Source organism: Medicago truncatula, chromosome 7 (genome assembly GCF_003473485.1).
Source record: "Medicago truncatula cultivar Jemalong A17 chromosome 7, MtrunA17r5.0-ANR, whole genome shotgun sequence".
Taxonomy (NCBI): Eukaryota; Viridiplantae; Streptophyta; class Magnoliopsida; order Fabales; family Fabaceae; genus Medicago; species Medicago truncatula.
The window spans coordinates 39,832,079-39,855,105 of NC_053048.1; the positions used below are offsets into that span (position 1 = coordinate 39,832,079).

A 23,027-nucleotide genomic window follows, 5' to 3' on the forward strand; every position below is an offset into this window, starting at 1 on the left:
CATGAAAAAAAAAAACTAATTTGTTTGTGTAGTAGCTTTTATTTTTAACTACAATAATCTTTATCTTTATATATCTAATCTCTTAAGTCTCCAAACCCTTGTAAAAAAAAAAAAAAAAACCCTACTCTTACCATTTTTTGGCGTCTAAAAATGTTCATTTGAAGTAACTAAACATTTAACCGGTCCAACATACTATGTATTTAATGTTCATATGACAACTTATGAAATATGGGGAGAGGATCCTCTCCGATGATAAACTCTCATGTTTTCTGCAATCATTAAATCTCACCATTAACTAAACTTTCTCCTTTTTTAATATTAAAATGTATTATCTCATCTCTTTAATAGATGGTCATCATCACACATGAGGAAAATGTCATCGGAGACAATCCATTCCCTGAAACATGCATGCTTGCATTGTCTCATGTGCAATCTTGTAGATATCTAACGAACATCAATTTTAATGCTTATTAATGACTAATACATATTTATCTTTTCAACACGTCTATGTAGGTCTCACCATAAAGATAAATTAATTGATTTCCACGTGAAAACTTTCATAAACTATTTTCATAAATTCTTTCAAACCGTAACACAAAACTTATGCGAGTAGATAAGATCAAATAAAACAGTAAAAATTGACTCTTAGTTTTTATCTCCCCTTTTTTTTTTGTACAAAATTTTCATCTTCCCCTTTATTAGAGTTAAAATAGAAAATTCATAATCAAATTTTATTTCCGCTAACCATGTACAAAATAAAAAGGGGCACATACTTGCATATGTTTTGGTCCCTACAAAATATGAACATTTTAAGTTTAGTCATTATTTAATTTAATAGTTTTTTAATCCTCACAAATATTTTTCGAATGCAGTTTAGTCCATGCAATTATGTCAAAATGTATTTTTGAATGATTTTTTTTTTTAGACTTGTTTAGAACATTTCGAAACATTCCTCTTCATAAAGTATGCTCAAAATTTAATTTTTAGGTTAAAATTTTTATTAATTTCATCTTAAACTTTTGACGTTAAAAATATTCACATTTTATTCACCCCATGTTAAAAAAAAAAAGAAATCAAATTTAAGTAAATAAACTTTTTATAACGTTCTACATATGAATAAGATCACGAAAATTCTATTATGTGGGGATTATGTAATTAAGAATATAAGTGTGTGTTTATATATCAGTTCTGAGAAAGTAAAAAGTAAGATTTGGAGTAAAAAGAAATCTAGTAAGATTACTTCTACCCTTTTAGACCTTCAATTTGAATTCGAGCTAACTATAATTAGATTCAAATACACCCGTGAATGCATAACATATAATGCCCTCTCTATAGTATATATTATGTAGTCAAATGTTGTTTGATTATTTAGTTATTATATTACTCATGCCCATCTTTCTTTCCCTCCATGTGATTCTTAATATTGAGGTGGGACCATTTGATTTTTGATGAGGCAGACAAAGAAGAAATTGAAGGCCATAGAGGTTGTTTTCTAGTTTTCAATTATGCACCCCCCATAATCTACCACCAACTATTTACACTTCTCTCTCAAAAAGAGTATTTGGATGATGTTATCCATGTCCCACAACAAAAGCACCATACTATTAACACACGTTGCACCACCTCACCCCAATAGGCAATATCCATAACCAGTAGCTGTTTTTCTTCATAAAGGGATTCGGTTGCATTCTCTTTTGACTTTTGTTACTAATAATTAGGCTCCATTTAACCTTCTTTTTAAAAATTTCAGATTCTTTACAGTTCTAAGACAGGGTCAATCTGCTTCGTGAGATATTCTTATATTCCCCACTCGCAACTTTTTCCTTTCTTATGTTTAATACTCAATTCGTAGGAGTATTAGATTTTGAGGCCTAATGTGTTGTTTATAAGTGGTAAAGATTTTGAGTCCATTGATTCAAACTTTTATACATAATTCTATGGATTTAAAAATACAAACTAGTCCGTTATTGTGCCACACTGAATACACGTAGTCATGCGGTTCAATTCAACCCTCTTTTAAGACAAACACATAAGAAAGACTATTGTCTATCTAAGTCACAAACGGGTAAAAGAAAAAGAAGAGTCTCACTTAAACTTGCATAGAAGTGTTGGAAATTAAGAAATATCACATAGATGACCTAATACTTTTACAAGTGATGAAGAGTTTAAGTTCATTATAGTTCGAATCGTTGGACCGTCGATCTTCAAACTTAAAAATACAGTTTAATTGAATTTGTTCAATAATCTAATACCTTATTTGTTTAATCGAATTAAACTCTTACATTGTTTGGAGTGATGTAAAATTTTTTAGGAATGATATTTATATAATTATTTTAGAACAATTTTTCATACTCTTGTTGTGTTTTTATCCTCTATCTCTCTGTTCTTTAATTTTTGAGCTTAATACATTCCCCGGTCCCTTAACTTATTTTGGTCCCTTAACTATTAAACGTTTCAATTTGGTCTTTATCTTTGTTTTTGTCATCAATTTGATCATATTTTATTAATTTTAAATCCATAAAAAAGAAGACCGTTGGATAAAGCAAGTTCATCATATCTAACCGTGTACCACCCACACGTAACTATCTGAAATTTAATTTTTAAAAATAATATAAATTCATTTATACTAATTTAGAAATAAAAAATTTCTAAAAAATTGGAAAATTAATTTTCGAAAATAAAAAAAAAATCTATAAATTTTGAAAAAAATTCAGGATTTTTTAAAAAAAAAAAATTTGGAAAATTACTTTTAATTTGGATAGAAAAATCTGAACTTTTTCGAAATACATTTTCTAATAATTAGCCAAAATGGATTTTTGTTAATTATAATTCAGATTTTTTTTCGAAAATAAAAAGATTTTAAAAAATCCAGGAATTTAATTTTCAAAATACAAAAAAAGTAAAAATTCAAAAGTTTAAAAAAACTGTCAGATTTTTTTCGAAACTTTTTTTCCTACAAAATTAAAATTTTGGAAAATATTTTAAATTTTAATAATCTCGATACAAATTTAGAAAAAATTCAGATTATTTTTTTCAAAAATTTTATTTCAGAACTACGATTATTTTAAAAATCCAGATTTTTTTTTCAACATTTTATTATTTTCGAAAAAATTCAGATTACTTTAAAAATCATTTTTTTACGAGATTATGAAGATTTTACGATTTTGGCTGATTCTAACGAAAAGCCATTTTGGGTAATTATTAGAAAATATATTTCAAAAAAGTTCAGATTTTTCTTTCCAAATTAAAAGTAATTCTCCAAGTTTTTTTATAAAAAAAATCCTTAATTTTTTTGAATTTTTTTTATTTTCGAAAATTAATTTTCCAATTTTTTAGAATTTTTTTATTTTCGAAAATCCTTAATGGTTAGATATGATGAACTTCCTATATCCAACGGTCTTCTTTTTTAGGGATTTAAAATTAATAAAATTGGATCAAATCAACGACGAAAACAAAGATAAGGATCAAATTGAAACATTTAATAGTTAAGGAACTAAACTGAGAAATTAAAATAAGTTAAGGGACCGATTAAGCCTAATTTTTGTGTCAATATCTACATTTTTTTGGCACGTCTTTGGTTGTCCTAAAAATTATATAAAAAAATTATTGTTCAAATAAATACCTCAAAATTTATACTAAATATTACATAAGTCAATTCGTATCTCTTAATTACTCCCCCGTTCCTTTATAACTGTCACTTTTACAGAATTTTTTTGTTTCTAATTAACTGTCACTTTCAAAGTTTAATGTAACATTAAATGTTGTTTTTCCTATAACGCCCTTAATAATTTATTGCAGAGAGAGAAATATATGAAAAGTTATATATTTAATACAAAATTATTTAACAAAAAGTTATATATTTAATACAAAATGTTCAAATTCCAATGCAAAGTTACTATTTTAAATTTCTTAACATGTACAAATTTGCACATGATAGAAAAACCCATATATGAAATATGATATTAAATAATTAAGGATATTATAGGCAAAACATAAATTATTGTATCAAAAATAGTAAAATACATTTAGTATATTGGTTTGTGTAAAAAGTCAAAATATAACAATTAAAAAGAAACAGAGTAATAATCTAATCTGTTTTTCTTTTCATATGCAACTTTCTATCTATGGATGGATAGGACACAGACAGCTTCATAATCGGTAATTCCATCTTTGACTAAACGTATGATTTCAAATTTAAATTTAAGATTAGTGGAGGGAATTCGAGTAAAATTGTTTAAGCATCATCAATCGTTTCAATATGGATGGGTGGACATGTCATTTGAAATCTTAATGGCACGAATTTCCAATATATTATTGACCCTTACAAACAATATGAGGCAAATGGATCCAGATAAAAATAATAAATAAATTTTTAAAAAATGTACACAAAACTAAATTTCAATGAATTTTTTAATGTTTTTTCAATGAATTTTCAAAAAATGTCTATTTCAAAATGACGGATAATTAGAAGCAGATGTAAGCCATCGTATTCAAGTTGGATGGTTGAAATGGAGAAGAGCCTCAAGTGTTTTGTGCGATAAGAAAGTACCACTTAAGTTAAAAGGAAAGTTCTATCGGACAACAGTTAGACCGGCGTTGTTGTATGGTACAGAGTGTTGGGCGGTTAAGAGTCAACATGAGAATCAAATAAGTGTAGCAGAGATGATGATGTTGCGTTGGATGAGTGGTAAGACTAGACAAGATAGGATTAGGAATGACACCATTAGAGAGAGTGGGGGTAGCACCTATAGTAGAAAAGTTGGTAGAAAATAGGCTTAGATGATTTGGGCATGTAGAGAGAAGACCCGTAGATGTCGTGGTAAGAAGAGTAGATCAAATGGAGAAGAGTCAAGTTAAAAGAGGTAGAGGAAGACCTAGGAAAACTATCAGAGGTCAATGAGTTGGATCCAAATTTGGTGTATAATAAAACAATATGACGTCATTTGATCCATGTAGCCGATCCCACTTAGTGGGATAAGGCTTGGTTGTTATTGTTTTATATAATTTTTTTAAGTCATAAATATTGATTTCTTCGTCGATTATAGTAAGAGTTTAATTTGATTAAACACAAGGTATTGTATTAATGCACAAACCCAATATAACAAATAACAATGACAACCAATAATTAAATAGTTGAAGCAACAATAAATTCAATCTATAACGAATCTAGAACCTATGAGTATAACAAACAAACAATCAATCTAAGGAACAAGATAGAAATCAAAATTGTTTACTCAATTCGATCCAAATTGATTTACATTTAGACAGATAAAGAGTATAACTCATCAATCCACTAACAGTGTGTCTTTATAAGATATACAAAATAGTTACAAGAACGTGTTAGAGAATGTGTTGTTAACTCTCGTTTATTTTCTACCAAACGAACTCTCCTCGTTTATTAATTCCTTAAAATTGTTAAGGTCGGTGATTCTCCTCTAACCAAGGCCGAACATGATTAAGAGGAACACAGCCATGTAGTAAGAATCTAGTATTTTTCAAAATCTCGTTCTTACTCATATTCCCCCTCCTCTTTTTTTGTCATATAGTCAAATCAAACAAATTGAGAGAACAAAATTTGAAATATGAGGAATTTTATTTTATTTTAGTGTCCATTTAATATATGTATTTCAAACTCAAAGTGTAGAGAATTTGTTGGTCACACTCACGTGTATGTACATATCGTAATGGGTTACCTTATCTTCTCTATGGTAGTGCATGCCAACTGCCAAGTATGAATAAATTAAGAGCGTTACCACATGCCCATACTGACAGAGCATATGATACCAAATGATACAAAATTCGTCGTAGTTGTTATTTTAAAGACATATTCAAAGGTAAAATACGACTACACCAAATTGGAAAGATGAGATAATTTAATTCACAAGGCAAGCATCATATGCGTACCCTACACCTTTGAATTTTGATAATATAATGACATACACACCTTAGGTATTTTCTACAACACCATTTGGTTGTTTTTGAGTTCTTTTATCCTAATGCTTATATATGGAAATGGAAAATACATCACCGATTGACAAAATGTGAAAGGCAAGACCATAAGGTTTATCTAGACTTGTACATTCTTTTAGAATAAGAATAAATACTACTATTCAAAAATGAAATTAGGATGAAATGACACAAATTTCTTTTAATTTACTTATTTGTCTTCAATTTGAATTAAGGTAGTGAGAATGTAGCAACCTTAAAAAAGTTGATGGTTGAGTTTAAAAATATATGTAATTTAATTTTGCTTGATGCATTAGTACAAGTTTAAATTTGCAGTGAATTTGTTAAAATTGCGATGTACAACCATATTTTAACAAAAGATACACTTTAAAGCTTTAATAAAATCGCAAACATCGTGTCACCTTGATTTCATCTAATCCTTAGTAATTCCCAACATTCTCTTATGCTAGGTTTGTTTTTGCGATGGGATGGTATTAGACGAACGAAACGTCAATTTTCAGCTTCTGTATTTTCACGGCAAAAGTGCCCGAAACGCGGTAAATGCTAAACCAAACGTATCATTATACTATTCGACAGTTACACACAAATACCCAAATCATACCAAAAAATTTCAGACAGATAAAAGAAAGAATAAATACTGCTTTATGGTATGTAACATAACATGAGGAGGAGAAAGAGACAAAATGAAACAGGATATTAATCAATAATAAATTAACTAATGTTCCAATAATGATAGCACTAATAACTGATCACCTAAATACTATCTCATGTTTCCAAATAGTTAATTTAACCTAAAATTTAAACTTTGATTTACATAAAAATGTATAATAATACTAAACCACTAACACTACTCACTAGGAGGATTAATGGAAGATACAACATTCATCCTCATCTCCATAACTTTCTTGTGTGAATTTGAATGCAAAAAGCTCACAAAAGTTGGACTCTTAGCAGGTCTATACTCTGGCAACAACCTACCAGATTTGTACCTCACACCACATGCATTGCATAGTGTCTTTGGGCCTAATGGGCCTGCCCTCCATTGTGGGGTCCTTTGTGACAAACAATGTGTACACCTCCTTGTTGGAATTGGATTTTGACCATTGTTAACAAACCCTTCAAAATCAAACCTTTCCTTTTCAACCACTTCACAATCTTTTGTTACCTCTTTTTCACCCTTAGGTACCATGAGTTCACTATCAGCTAACCAATAAGCTTGTTTTAAGAGAGGTGGGTCAGAACATAGTGACTCATTTTGAGGGTTTAAGGTATTGGATAAGATGCTTAAAGGGTCTTTTGGTCTTCTTGGAGCTGAAAGTCTCTTCCTTTTGCTTCTTGCTTTGCCTGGAACTGCAAATGGTGACTCATTTTGTTCTTGCTTTGGTTTCTTCACTGTGTTTGAAGGTTTTGATGAGACAGTACTTGTTGTGTTTTGAACACTTGAGGGTAAAAGTACACAACTTTGTGGGCTTGAGAAACAATCTTCAACAAACACTGAAAGCCACTCCATTCCAACATCCACTTCCTACATAAATTATTTGGTCAAAAAAATGTAAAATTACTTTTTTCAAACATAGTAAGAAAAATATATGTTAGAACAAGGAAATAACAAGTGAGTTTAAAATGGTAACAAAAGTTGAAAATATATCAGAAGTTAACATTAAAGTGAAACAAAGACTAACCATGTTTTGAGCAGAAAAGAGGTCATCAAGGCTACTTGAAAGGTTAGAGCAAGAAGGGTTAAGAACCTTCTCTTGTTTGCACTCACTAGAAACTTGTACATTTTGGCACACATCCATTTTGATAAGGTGTAGAAAAAGTTTAGGGGGTGTATAAATTTGAACACACCAAGAGAGGGGAAAATGGCAAGGAGAAAGAGAAAAGAAAGCCAAAATTGGTGCTCTCTAAGCTACGTTACAACTCAACCCTTGTCTCAGTTCACCTTTTATTATGGTCCTTGATTTTTTGTCGGCAGATTATTAAATTAAAGGTTAAAAAAGAAAAAGAAAATCAAATTCAAATTTATCAAAACAGGTCATAAAAGCAAACATCACTGTCCCATGCAGACATAGACCAATCACTTTCTCTCATGTTTCATTAATTAACTTTTTGTTTACCCCCAAAACGTCACTTATTTTTTTATACCATGCTTATAATTACTTTTCTAATTTTTTTTTTTTTTTTTTATTCCTTTGGCATATTTTTTTCAAGCAAGAAATTTAGCTCAAGTGTTAGCGTGCGTTCGTTTCCGTAACAACGATAATTGATTTTAAATAAATTAACTTTGTTTAATTGATTATGGCTAAAAATGAGTTGAATACAAAATGTTTGATGTTGAAATATATTTAGATAAAAATGAACTGAACAATAAACTAAAAAGCTAAAATTGACCGTAGAAGTCAAAAACTATAAATTCTAGTTTTAAAGTAGAATCAATTCTACAAGCAAAATCAATTCTACTTCTACAAAATCAATGTGATATCAATAACATAGAAGAAAAAGTTCAATTTTCTGGTGTGAAGTGTGAACGGTGGTGGAATTTTTCTCTTTGTTTTTAGGGTAAAAGAGATAGTTGTTAGAGAGTACTAGTTTTGCATAGAGGAGTAAGTAGTAGAGGTCCCCGCTTTCACTTTTCCTTTGAAAACTTCTCAAAAAAGATGCATTGGGAGAGTCCAAGCCAGAAGCACAGTCTGGTTCTTCTGCCAGTGTTTGCAGTTACAGATTCATTAAAAATGTTTTAGCATTCAGATTCAGATTCTTCTTCACAAATCTTTTTGCTTTTTGGTATATTAAGGGTACATTGCAATTTAGTCTTATCTAATTTCACTTATTTTTATTTACATAAACTTAGTTTTTAACATAATAACTCCTAGTTATATATTGTAAAATGTAACACAGTTATTTTTGTTAAATTCATAGTTGAGTATATGTATGTAATTGAGAAGCATAATGATGTTGGTTTTAACAAAAGAACATGAAATTTAAGTACATTACTTGACTTTATGTGTGATATGGTTCCTTCGGGGACATAAGATGAAATTGAAACGATACACAGTAGCAAAGAATATGAACTTCACTCGCAATTCGGCCTGAGATCCAATACCACAGCCGTGCATGGGAAATTTCTGGTAAAACGAATTAGTACATAGATAAGCTATGCCACTAACCATCCAATAGTATCATACATAAGAAAAACAAATTGTTGAAATATATTTTAATTTAAATTGTACAAATTGACTGCTCAAGAACTAAGAACTGTGTTCTTACATTTGTTGGATCGTCCTCTACACAATTTCATCAAATGTAATATTGTAGATAAAGTTACTTTTCAGCAAAGTCGTGAGAGAGATGATGATCAAGGTCGTAATTTTGTTATGTCACATGAGCTTTCAAGTAGTTGACTATGTGATGCTTGAAATTTATTTCTATATATCTTTTCAATGGATCATAGCTTCTGGTTTGAGAAATGTCATATTTAAAATAGATTGCAAACATGTGGTTGACGATATTCACGCGAAATCTATTAGGTTAAAATATGACTTTATCACAGATGATTATATAGTGATATTCAGAGGCGATTGCTTTCTTATGGAAGGGGTAGTTATGGCTACCCCATAGTAAAAAAATTATTGCATGAGGTGGTATATTTTTATTGTTATATTAAGCTACCCTGATAATATATATTTGACTATCCTAAATTTAATTTTAGGTAAAATTATTTTGACTTTACTTACTTTTCAATCTAACTTTCAGATTATTTGATCTTGTCTTTTAGAAACTGGAGGGTGTATATTACAAAAACACTCTTTATTCACAAGTAATTAGTAAATTATAGCTAATTAGTAAATTATATCTATTACATTTTATATCCGTAATAATTATTGTGAATTTTTATTGTTTATTAGTTAAATTTAATATTCGCTTAATTTTTTGTGTGGCCACCTCATAAAAATAATACTAGCTTTGTCGCTGGTTATATTATCTAGACACAACATGTCGTGTTTATTAGACCAAGTGCAATGAGTTGTTGAAACCAACCTTCAACATGTTGAAACCATTGCATGTGGGTGTTGAAAATGGAAAAAAAAAAATATGATGTGGAGGTGAGAGTAGATGAATGAATTCAACATGTTGAATTCTGACGCGGGGGGCAACGTGGCTGGTTTCGATTGACTGCTTGAATTTTTATCATCTTAATATTTTGGACTCAATTATTTTCATTGCAAATAATTTTTTATTTTTTTTTTCACCAAAATTCATGATTTCTTTTTCTCTATAAATAGAGACTTTGATCATTTGATTTGGACACAGAAAAAAAAAACAAGTTTTTCATTCTCTTAATCTTATTATTAGCTTTCTATTAGTTTTTCTTTTGAAGTTTTAGTCTTTATTTAGTGAAATGGATCCCACTGACAATCAATTCAACACCCAAAATTCTTCTGATTACTCATTTAGCTACCAAAATTCTTCTTCATTTTAATTTAATTATAATCGATAATTGTAATTTTATGTAATTATAAAAACAAAAATATAAAATTAAATAAGAATAAGAAATAAAAGGTGGTGGGGTAGAGTGTTGAATGAAAAAACTATTGGAGAGGTAAAAATTGAATGAATGTTGAATTAAGAGAGAGAAAATAACGTGGAGTGTTGGGAATTGAAAAAGTGGATGTTGAGGGTTGTTGAATATGTTTAACCATTGTAAATGGTCTTAGACAAAGAGTTAATGGTAGCGCTTATGTTTTTGCAATGGTGTCTTTCTAATGCTTCCATGGTTGATGGTTGTATTATGAATTCTCTTTACAAAAATATAAGTTAATTTGGTTTGAGTAAAAAAAAACATGTTGCTCAAACAATAACATTTATATAGCTGCATTTTGAAGTTCAAGATTTTATACTTCAAATTGATTTTACCATCTCATGCATGCTAACTCCACCTCCAATATGGTTTACAGTATGATAATTGCTTGACAAGCAAATTAATTAAAATCGAAACGAATGATATAGAAAGATGGAGTTTGAAATAGAGTCGAGAGAGTAACAACATCGACATGAACTGTATGAATAATTTTACTGATGGTTAAGTACTTATGGAATGAAGGAACTTTGGTTTTTTTTTTTTGAATAATTTTATTCAAAAAAAATATTTAATTCTCATCTCTAATTTTTATTTGACTAAATTTTAATTTCATCTCTAAAATTTGAAATTGCTTGTATAATTAGTAAATAAATTTTGGTTTTTGTAAAATTAGCTATAATACTTTTTTTGGAAGTAGCTATAATACTTTCTGAAAGGTGTATATATATATATTTTTTTTTTTTGTGGTGGCCGGAGTTTGAACCATGAACCTTGCATATAATGCATTGTCACTACAACTGAGTATATATATATATATATATATATATATATATATATATATATATATATATATATATATATATATATATATATATATATATATATATATATATATATATTTCACACACACAGGTAGAGATCAAATTAAAAATTGTTTTACATAAATTTCAACCCATTCATACTTGATATGCCTCACTTCTATGAGTTTGCTTTGGTCTCTTGGATATAATTCAAAATCTTTCCATGCCATGTGCTATCCCAAATTGAAGGGTTCAGTCTCCGATCAACCCTTGTTACAAAATACTACAATGATATCCTTTCTTATTTTATCGTTCATAATGTCAATGATGCATGCAACAATGTCATGGTCACAACAAGACAACTAGATGTCCCACTTAGTCTTACATAGCTTCAGATTCAAATTGGTTTGAACAAGTTACCCTTAAAATTACCGCCAAGTACTTCTACTCAAGTTACCGCGAAGTACTTTTAAAATGAAGCACGAACCAACACATGATGCATGTGTTCACACTACATTTATAGGTATGATGTAAGGTGAATATTTATGCTTTGACTTAGAAACGCTTAAAGTTCACTTCTATGATTGTTTTGCTTGCGGGAAGAAAAAAAGGGTAAAGATGTCAACAAAGGTGATTCAATTGGTAGGAAATTCTACTAATATCCTTTGAATTTCACCGTTATATGATGGAAGATTTTATTGTTGAGTAAAATGAAAAAATTGATTTTGACATGAATTTTTTTTCAATAGAATTGATTTTGTAGTTAAAATTCATTCTAAGTTGAAATTATGATTTATAGATTTTGACCACAAATGCAACTTTTACTCTTTAATTTATAGTTCAACTCATTTTACAAACATGTAGCTAAACATAAAACATTTTACAATAAATTCACTTTTAATTAAAATTAAATTTACAAAATCAATTCATTCAAAATTATTTTTTGTGATAGTAAAACCCAACACATTGTAGCATTATTTAAGCCTTTAAATATTTGCGATTTGGATAATTCATAAGATTTTTTTGGGTTACAAAAATTTAAGATGAAGGATGATGTCTCAATCCAAAATAGAGAAAGATCTTTGGACTAAAAAACACCTACTAATTATATAAAGTCACAAGTTTTGGCTCACTAAAATATCACTTTTAATAGATAGAAAAAGGGCAAAGTTTAAAATAATGAAGGAAGCACTATTTCCTAGTTTGATTGGGAATGGGACAAGATGGGTATCATAAGTGATGGCTCTACAATTTAAGGACACCGCAAGCAATAATTTCACCACATGAAGCGTGGCGAAGGACAAGGAATACAATGAAGGGAAAAAATTCACCAAAACAATAATGTGGTAGTAAGTAGTAAAGGCAAACGTTCCCCACCAATATTTATATGTAAGAAATTGGTTGGATTCTTTCCATGATCCATCATCACTCTACTCAAACCCCTTGTCACATGCATCTTTCAATTTAATCCATATCCATATCACTTAATTTTAAGCACTAAGTTTAATTAATACCACTTAATATGCACAAAATGGAGTTAAACATTATAACGCCTTACCATTTTCTCCACTTAATGATGATTTATAGTATGAGTAACTATTGTGTGTATGCAAGGTGCCTCATAAGTACAAGAATGCATGAAGAAATAATAATAGCTTCCAAAACTGTATACATGTAAGTGGCATAACTACATGTCACATGTTAGTATTTTTTTGGTTACACCACACATGTTAGTACATTAATTGATTGCCGTACTCATACAGTATAGTCACGAAATTAAAGAAAATTCCCGTCAAAAAATAAAGAAAATTGATATTTCCAAATGGATATATGTGGAGTTTTACTCTATGGTAAAAATGTGAATAAGTCATCGGGTTAGATTTTAGGGTGGCATTTAGAAATAAATAATGTGAATAAGTCACAATAATGTGCATTATTACTGCAATCACTTAGGTTAGGTCTAGTTGCATTGCATCAAGTAGGTAGAAATAAATTTTGTGGTCCTATTTCAAAAGTGGACCCCCAGATTTTCAATATTATGGCGTTGGGACATCTTGCATGCATTTCCTTCCTTAACCATCTTGTAAAAATATCTTGATACATCCATTTTCTTCCCCTTTTCATTAATGATTTATTAATTTTTTTTCCTAGACTTAGCAACATGCTTAAACACATGGGCGGATCTAATATGAAATATTATGTGGCAGTTGCCACAACGAAGCACTTTTGAACGAACCTGCAACACAATGGTAAAATGCTTCCACCTATACCATTTCGCTATATTGTTTAAGGTATCAATTATTTACTTTGTTAATAAATATAGTTGATTTGAATATTTTGCCACACCAATATCAAATGTCTGGATCCGCCTCTGCAGTTAAACACATGGTGGTTGCGGTGACAAAGCAACCAAGCCTATGCCTTAAGCTTCACCTTGTACCGCATATTGGTCATTAGTAAATTGTATAAATAAATGTATAGATACCTATGACCATCTCTAATGGGGTCTCTTTCATTTAAGATCTGATATTTATGAGGTACCTTCATTAGAGAGAAATAATTTTGAATACTTAATAAGATCAATGTCTACATTAAACATTCACTCTTGAGTGTGATCCGCCAATATTTTATCATTAAAATAAATGGTTTTGACAAAACAATCAATCTATGATCTACAATGTTCAAATGGCGCCTATAACATTTTAGAGTCTTGAATAATTGGATCAATAGAAGCCACAACAAGTTCTGAATTTATGCATTTTACAACAACTACTGCATCAGAAGCAACAAGTTTGATAAATAATTTTGTAGCTCATAAAATAAATAAAAAATAACGAGGATTAGTAATTCATCTCTCTAATAATTTTGCATAAGGCTCCAAATTTTTTGAACTTAGACATGCTAAAACATAAAATTTGCCAGCCAGTTTTGTATTATACTTTGAAATACAGCAAATTTTACTAGAACATGAGGATGTTGGATGGACCAGAAACTCAGTATCTACAGTTAAACATTTCTTGCATGTTTCTAACATTTTTGTGTGGTGAGATCTTTTTCCTAACATGAAAATTTGAATTTTCATGCATAAAGTTACTAAAATAAATTCACCCATTATTGGTTGCTGGTTTCATTGAATGAAGAATAAAAATTACATAAAATCATTTCAGTATCACCAACCTTTTTGTTGATACCACTATTACCAAACAAAAATTCTACTAATACCAATATATTCAGGTATGACTGCATTTGAGTAACACCTCATTTAAGAAAATTGAATCATTGTTCCTAAACTAATATTGATTATGGTCTATGATGTTAAGTGTTTGATCGATCGCTGCTTTCCCTCGCCCTTGCTACTAAAATACCCCCATGTTTCCGGAAGTGTGCATCTGAGTGCAATTTGTCTGTACGTATGCATACATCTGAAATTGATGTTGGGGATGGGAAGAGTAGCTCCCTTTGGTCAGGCCATGCAAATAACTTGGGCAACAAGCTTTCTAACACACAAGGGTATGCAAACATGATAGATGAGAGGGTTAAATTCTGAGGATAGATTAGTTACGTCAACTGTGTTCATTTCACCAAGACTATTACATACCAATGAGAAGGTCTGAGCCATCATAACATACATTAGGCAGGAATTTACTATACATAAATTTTACACAATCCCTGATGTTGAATAGCATTGTTTACAATTAACATTTAATCATCAATTGGAGTTACTTACAATAACCTATTTGTGAGGATTTTTCTCTTTGCTTTTTTGGCTGAACAAAGAGAATCATAGCATGTCTGTCTGGCATCACACACAGGAATGCAGAGCAACCACCAGACTAACTCATGCTTCTAAGAGGAACTTAGATACTGGCGCCATTCGTCAGGTGTCCCCTTTCTCGCAGTCAGAACTCTTAAAGCTGCTGCAGTTAGAGGTATGGCGAGAATGTCATAGTCCTTCGGTTTCTGAATAACAAGAGTAAGATTCTTCTTAATTGTGAAAATGGAAACATCAAAAACCATGAATATGCTAAACTAGGTAGAGTAGTGTGCTACAATGTAATTGAAAGTTGGAATTTTTAACATTGGCCACCCTTCCTTGGTAGCTAACTTGTAGCCTTTTTATGCTAAGGCGTCATACAAAGAAAGCATATTCATCGTTGTTTGTTAAGATGGAAATACCTTTGGGACCTTCATCAACTTCATTTTTGCCTCCTCTAAGGACTTTCTACCTTTCTTGGAGTTGCATTTAGAACAAGCAGTCACCTGTATCAGAAAAGATCAATAAAGAAAAATGCCGCAAATACTATCCTAATTAGAATCAAGAATATATACTAATATTATGCATTCTTAAAGGCTGAGTTTGCTTTTGTTTGCATTTATTCATGTTAACAGAGGCTTTCTGTTTCAACTCGCATAATTATTTTTCAAATCTCAATTTAGTTTTTCAGTTAGCTTGAAGTCAAATCAAGTACTACAATAAGCTAGGGTTTATTTTCTTCAATAACGAACAGGGTGTTTTTCAAGACACATAAATGATCAAAATTTATTCCTGAAAAAAATTATATTTTGGGTTAACCTGCCCAAAAAGTGACAAAGCAATTCTCTGAAGCCTTCTCTCTATCTATAATTTATGTTCTTCAACCTAACGTAAAACAAATCAATTGTGGAACCAATGCTTCAGACAAAACCTAGCTTCTCATTTTCCATGAAAATATTTAGACAAAAGATTAATAGATAAAGATCAATCGCAAACACATACATGTCAATAATTCGTACAAAATGTTTTCATAGAATCTGCTGAATACATATAAGTAATTATAAGTGTGATCTTGCATAATAAATTTTAGAAAAGTAGGACAACAATAAATAATCAAATAGTCAGTATTTTCTTTATTTAAAAGATTGTCTTACTAGATTTTCCCATGTCCATTCGCCACCAAGTGCTGCTGGCACAACGTGATCGATGGTCAAATTCTCATGCGAAGAGCAATACCTGTTGTTTTCGGATGGTAATCTCATGTCAATGCAAGTACTTCAATCTCTACTAACCCAATGGCTAAAAAAACACAAAAAAAATTCTTCTGACTGATGATAACTCCATAAAAATGAAGCATCAGATTCGTGCTAGGTAAGGGATTCCAGAAGGAACAAATAATCAACACACATCAACAAAGTCAAATAAAAATGATCCATAATTTTCTCGTTTAACCTACCTTGACTTTTACGTTGCGAAGTAAAGAGTACCTATGAGTTCTTTGAGTAGGAAAATACTAGCTTTTTCCTTATTTAATTAGGATTACTGACAAAACCATCTAATCTTATCTTTCTTTTCCTTTTTATGGCAAATGTTAGTAATTAGTTGTTAGATTAGTTTTTTCTCCTTCGTCCAGGTTTTAACCCAGGACCTCCAACTCCATATCCCTTAGCTCAAACCAGTTGAGCTACCCAACCCCCCACCCCATCTAATGATATGATAGATATATCAAAACAGGGATGTGTTTGGTTCAGTGGATGAACTTAACACATTTAGATATATTTGAAATAAAAGTTCAGCGTAGAACACTTACTGGCAGGTGTAATTGTCTCTAAACAGTATATTTTTCCGGCTAAGGCTGTTCTTGACTACTCTTCTTCTTTTAATAACCTGAAGTAAATGACGAACCTGCACCAAAATAAATATATGTTAGCTTATCTGTATTAGAGTAGACAAATTACAAGAAAAACATTCCACAGTCATTGTTTGATGTTATTATTACCAGATAGCGGAACTTGTAAACAGTAGTTAGAGGGTTAGAAGTTAGTTCATTTCTGGTTAGTAAGAAAGTTTCTTATTTCCCCTGTATACTTTCAAATGTATATCTTGGGCATATTCAAGTGTGACAGGATATGCAGCTTATGATCTCAACACCAATTAAATGCTAGTTTCAGAAATGTAAGTTTTCACAACCTAGAACCAGACTAAACATCTAGTTTCCCTTCATCGAAATATGTCCTCACACTTTCGACTATCCTTCACTTGTTCCTGTTGCAACCAGAAAATCCACCGTAACCAAAAGAAAATTTTCTCATCTTGTGGTTTATTGCTGCAACTTTGCCTCATCTACATTAGCTTATCCTATCTCTGCCTCTTCCACTCTTAATCTTATTCTCTTTACTCAGATCTAGCCGCAAGTGGTATAAGGCATTCATCTCTCTTCCTTCAATGTGAATGTGTTCAGTTAAATTCACATCGTTCATGTTCATTCACCATGTTGTTGATACATTTATTGGTCTCCTCATCTCTGTAGATGATATTGTTCTCACTCGCAACTCATTCCATGAGTTTGGGATCATTAAATCAGTCCTACCCTTTTAGTTTGGCATAAGAAAAATTAGGATCTGAAACTTTTCATTGGTCTTGAGGTGAGGGGTGCTCACTCATTCAAAGGAATTACTTTTAAGTCATAAGCAATATTGTCTTGAGGTACTTCCTGAGTGTGGCGTCCTCGGTTGCAAACCAGTTAGTACACCACTAGAACCAGGTATCCATCTACATCCAGCCATTAGTCCATCATGTCTTATTTTCCCGGTTATGGGAGAATGACTCCTTTATCTTACTACAACTCATCAACATAACTGCTTTGCCACAGAGAAGTTGAACAAATTCCTTCCTAAAACAACTATGTTGCATTTCAAAGCTGCACATAGGGTGTTGAGGTATTTGAAAGGTTGCTTTGGCAGAGGCATTTTTTTTCCTTGGACTTCATCTCTTCAGCTTATGGGGTATTTGCAATGCAGATTGGGGATGTTCGGACACTATGAGATCTGTTATTGTCAAGTGTTTCTTTCTAGGTGATTCCCTCATTTGCCAAAAATCCAAGAAGCAAACTATAGTCGCAAGGTCCTCCCCGAGTCAGAATATCGCGCACTTGCTTGTGCCATTTGCAAGCTGCAATGGCTTAGCTATTTCCTGAATGATCTTCATATACACATTTAGATATAGATTGCCATGTTTGCGAGAAGCCGACAGCTCGGTTGGTGGGATAAAGTACATCGAAGGAGTATTAACCGGAAAGTCTAGGGTTCAAACCCTGGGAACTAATATAACTCACTAATTTACTAACCTAACATTTTCCTATAAAAGAAACTCTGGCCCCATGAAGTTACTCCCTCTTCCTTCCACCAATTAAACAGTAAACTTGTTTACCAAACCCTGCTACCTCAGCTTTTCCACCATCTAATCCCTAAGCCGAACATGATCGACATCTATCAATCCTCAGCTTGCAGGGGATATTACCAGATAGTTCCACAAGCACACAGTAGTTAGAGGGTTAGACGTTAGTTCAGTTAGTTTGCTTCTGATCAGTTAGTCGGTTGCTGACTTCCCCCAAAGATACTCTCAGGTATGTGTGCACGTGCTCGTAGAACCATTTTTTCGGAAAGAATGAGATGATGAGTCATTCTCTTTTCACTTGTAACTTGGGATCATTTTATAACAGAATACGACAATACAAATGTTGATATAAAAATAGAAGCAGTGTTTTTTGAATGGTAAAGAAGTGCCAGAAATATTAATAACCAAAAAGCATAGCTGTAAACATACCCTTAAGACAGCTGGTATATAGAAAGATCCACTGGGGGAGTTCACAGTCTTATCATAATACTCTAGTACATCAGCCTGTATAAAACCAAAATCTAAAATCGTAACTAGATAAACATTTTTTGTTTAAAAAGAAAAAGAAAGTTAAATGTTCTTGTTGTGAAACGGTTTTTGTGTCTGTTTTCGAAAGTGCACACACACTGAGCATAGAGGACTGGGAAATGACACAGCTTTAAATTAAATAAATCAACTACAAATCAATCAAAGTGAAGCTAAGCCAGATCTAAGCTCAGCTGAATGGGACTAACAGATGCATTAAGATGAAGTAAATAGCAAGCACTATGCAACAAATTAACATGATATAGCATCACTTAGCTAGTATCACCACGTTTTTTTAAACTATACATACATTCATGTCAATCTCAACTATGAATCACATTAAATAGCATAACTGGATACATATGAACAAGTTGAGCTAAGAAATCTGACCTTCTCCATAAACTCTAAACAAATGGCACGTTTCCAGCATACAACATTAACTGGCCTGGAGCATGATGATAGCAGTCAGAACCATAAGCAAACAACTCAGCAGAAGTCTTGAATATTGGTGACTATAAAAGAAAAAATAGCATGTTATAATTTCACATTATCCACACACACACACAACACTGAGGATAAAAAAAAAAAAACACTATTTCATGCATAATTAACCAACTCATTATCAATTTTGTTTTTATGTATGTAAAATTATATAAGCTTGGAAAATAAATCAGAATTATTACAATTTCTTAGCTCAGAAATTAAGAAACAAAATAATGAAAGAAAGAAATGACCTGTAAGATATATCCAACACAAGACCCCTGAAACCAGACAAGCCATCTCCCTCAAACACATCATCATCATCATCATCCTCATCATATTCAAAAACATATGCATATTCATCATGAACACCTTCACTGGGACGTGCCTCAGCATTACAACACTTCACTTTGCTTCTGAGATATGAAGAAGATGCATAGTGAAATCTAGAAGCAAAAGAAGAAGAACCTTTGTAACTAGTTCTTCTCTTGTGGGTCTGAACCATGAGAGATGACACAGTTTCTCCATTGAAGAGAAGCTTCAAGCGACCTTGTGCAGTGAACTGTGCCATACCCTTTGGTTATTTAGTATTAAAGATTGTAACTTTGTTTTGAAACTTTGATTCCAACTAAGATATTTTGTACTTGTTGATCATTCAATTAAACCCCATTATAGGTAGAAGAAGAAAAACTTGTAAAGCAATAATATTGAAATTTAAGGAAAAAACAAAAACAAAAAAAGAAAGAAAAACATTTGTGTCACGGAAAAAACCTTTACCACATATTCCTCTTTGGTTCCAAATATCCTTTTGGCTTACCCTTCATTTATAAATATGCCTTTAAATTTTTGTCAAAAAAAAATGTCATTTAATTAATTATGAATAGATAATTAAATTCTATAAAATAAGTTACCATATATCTATCATCTTAATGGGTTGAGATCATCTCCATTACATATCTATCACCTTGTTATAATCGAACAAATCATTGTATGGGATTCAATTACTACTTGAGTTTGATCATTTGATTATAATAATAACAGAGTTTGAATTCAAATTATCTTTTTTTATTAAAGAAATTCAAATTATCTATTTTTTTGAAACAAATGCAAAAGTGAATAATAATAACTTCTAATAAATAAACTATTGGTTAATAGTTAATACTACATACATGTGAATGACATATTATGAATCCATTTTTAATTGAGTACTACTTCATAGATCAAAACGACCCTTCAAAGTTTAAAACATGAAACCAATATGCTGTTGGGAATTGGGATAGTTAGTATATGACTCTAAGTTTAGGTAAAAACTTCTATTTGATCTATGAAAGCAACGAGCAACCGATAAAAACTTGCAAATAAATAAACACAAGCAAATGTGTTTTAAACAAACTATCTCATTCTAATGTTCGTTGCAAGTCTTTACCACAAGACCAGAACTAGAAACACAAGCATACTATGCTCGTTCTAACAAGTAAAAACTATGCTCGTTGCTTTAATAGTTACTTATTTGCAAGTTTTTACCATTCTAATGTCATCATCCACCTACTTCTACGTTAGGCCATCAAGAGACTTGGGACTGAGTATCTATTCCATAATGGTATTCCAAGGCAGCGAAGGAAATCTAGAACCATCTGACAACTTCCTATAATCGGAACATGAATTATTTTTCTTCCACTCAACTCCCAAAATGGAGTAAACTTTTTTCTACTGTTATCCCGTGAGAATTTATATGAAGTCTGGTGTCTGGAATATAGTGACACAAGATAACAACAACACAACACTTTCAATAGTTGTCTTCAGGGCTGATGAGGTTGTTGTGCAAGTTATGCATTTGAAATCGGGATCTGTCAATGACAATCAATTCATGATAAGAGTTTACCACTAAAGATTAGATCTGTATATTCTTGAATTATGATATTTTTCATCTTGAGGTAAAACACAATTTATATACTCTTGTTTCCACATGTATGAATTTATTTTACTTATGCATTCCATGATGTGTTGAGGATGGGGCTGGCTAATGATATTTTTCTGACATTCATCTTTAACTTCATTTTATGAACGATAAAATAAGTGTTAAAACAATATGATAACAAATAACCAATAAAATGTAAATTCGGAAAACATTTTGAATCGATTTATTGATAGTTTTGTTCGTGCGAGCATTACTTATAGGAAAGTTTATATTAATATCCCTTGAAATATCTTGAAATAACACCTACATTCCATTTTAATTTAAAAAATAATAATCACATGAGACCTACATTCCACATAAAATAATGTTGCAACACTTAAACAATAATCCATTTTATGATGGTAAAGTTTAAGTGTTGTAATATTTGATTGTGTTTGTCAATGTTGCACACTTAAACTTTACCATCATAAAAAATGAGAAATTCCACACCAAATATTATTCATCTCATATTATATTAATTCAATAACACAAATATTACATAAGAATGACACTAAACGAGACCAATAGGATGCTTATAAAAAAGGAATAGCATTGCTTAGTAAAATTCATAAACTAATTTCGATCTTGGTTTTGAAAAATAAGATATAGTTTTAAAGGAGCATTTGCACACTCAATTCACTACATTTAACAAAATGAAATTGTCAATTTTTCTTGAAGCAAGTTGCTCCCAACTAATTTAAATTCATGTAGAAATATTAGGTAATTCAAACACACGTAAAAATTAAAAATTAAAAACTGAAAAGAGAAATTAGAGCAAAGTGGAAGAGAAAAGGGGGAACCAGTGTATACAGATTAAATCAATCTCTTAATTGTTGAGGCAAAATTCCTAATTAATTTTGAAGATAATAAACGTCGATGATTAAGGAATTGATGAACTTTGATTAATTTATTGGTATTTAATTTGTGTTATTGAATGTTTACTAAGTCAAGAACAACGTTTAAATCATACAAAGATAAAAGAAATCAAAGAACATAATGACTTATAAACCTAGTCAGAGTTCATAAAGTTAAATTGAGTTCAAAGGTTGGATAGAGTTCAGAAGGTTGTTCTTATGGCTATCAAGAACAAGCATAAGAACAACCTTAGAAATTCATGAACATTGTCAAAAACATTTGAGGCTCACGTGACATAAATAAAAGCCCAGAAAAGTACATTTGACTTGAACAATCAAGCAATAAAGACATTTAATTAAATTTATTTCAAAAGGCATCTTTATTGTTCATTTAAGACTAATGAACATTTGAAGTACAAAACATTATAAATATTCTATCAAGAATATCATCCTAGATGTTACATATACTGCACTTCATCAATGTTTCACTATTAGGATTTGATTACATCAAATGAGAGTCTTACAAATCATCCTAAGTGAAACAATTGAACTTTCTGAGTTCAGAAAGTTCAATCCAACAACATGCTTTATCTGACATGAGCAATACAGTTGGTGAAAAGTAAAAAGCAAAGCAAAAAGCAAGATCAAGTATGATTCAATAAGGACTCAACACATAAGGGAGAAGGTACGGTACAAAGCAAACCAAATTCCCTAA

General features: G+C 30.9%; 2 protein-coding genes across 2 annotated transcripts; both read right to left on the reverse strand.

Moving 5' to 3' along the window:
- Positions 1-6,642: 6,642 nt before the first annotated feature.
- LOC11436835 (GATA transcription factor 4) lies at positions 6,643-7,890 on the reverse strand. Its single transcript, XM_003624563.4, has 2 exons — positions 7,650-7,890; positions 6,643-7,492 (listed from the first exon to the last, which is right to left on the reverse strand). Exons 1-2 carry the CDS (start codon positions 7,764-7,766, stop codon positions 6,815-6,817), a joined length of 795 nt encoding a protein of 264 aa, XP_003624611.1. The 5' UTR covers positions 7,767-7,890; the 3' UTR covers positions 6,643-6,814.
- A 6,984-nt stretch (positions 7,891-14,874) lies between these two features.
- LOC11437274 (uncharacterized) lies at positions 14,875-20,291 on the reverse strand. The gene is made up of 7 exons (XM_003624564.4): positions 19,756-20,291; positions 19,412-19,466; positions 18,926-19,000; positions 16,911-17,005; positions 16,255-16,336; positions 15,523-15,606; positions 14,875-15,306 (listed from the first exon to the last, which is right to left on the reverse strand). The coding sequence occupies exons 1-7, from the start codon at positions 20,070-20,072 to the stop codon at positions 15,193-15,195; spliced, it is 822 nt and encodes a 273-aa protein (XP_003624612.1). The 5' UTR covers positions 20,073-20,291; the 3' UTR covers positions 14,875-15,192.
- Between the last annotated feature and the right edge of the window lie 2,736 nt (positions 20,292-23,027).

Excerpts from the sequence above, each read along its gene's own strand:
- LOC11436835 (XM_003624563.4), bottom strand. The coding sequence starts at position 7,766 with ATGGATGTGTGCCAAAATGTACAAGTTTCTAGTGAGTGCAAACAAGAG. Across the intron at positions 7,493-7,649 it reads TCTTTTCTGCTCAAAACATG|GAAGTGGATGTTGGAATGGA; the intron begins GTTAGTCTTTGT and ends TAATTTATGTAG.
- LOC11437274 (XM_003624564.4), bottom strand. The coding sequence starts at position 20,072 with ATGGCACAGTTCACTGCACAAGGTCGCTTGAAGCTTCTCTTCAATGGA. Across the intron at positions 19,001-19,411 it reads GTTTAGAGTTTATGGAGAAG|GCTGATGTACTAGAGTATTA; the intron begins GTCAGATTTCTT and ends GGTTTTATACAG. Across the intron at positions 16,337-16,910 it reads AGAGACAATTACACCTGCCA|GTATTGCTCTTCGCATGAGA; the intron begins GTAAGTGTTCTA and ends CGAAAACAACAG.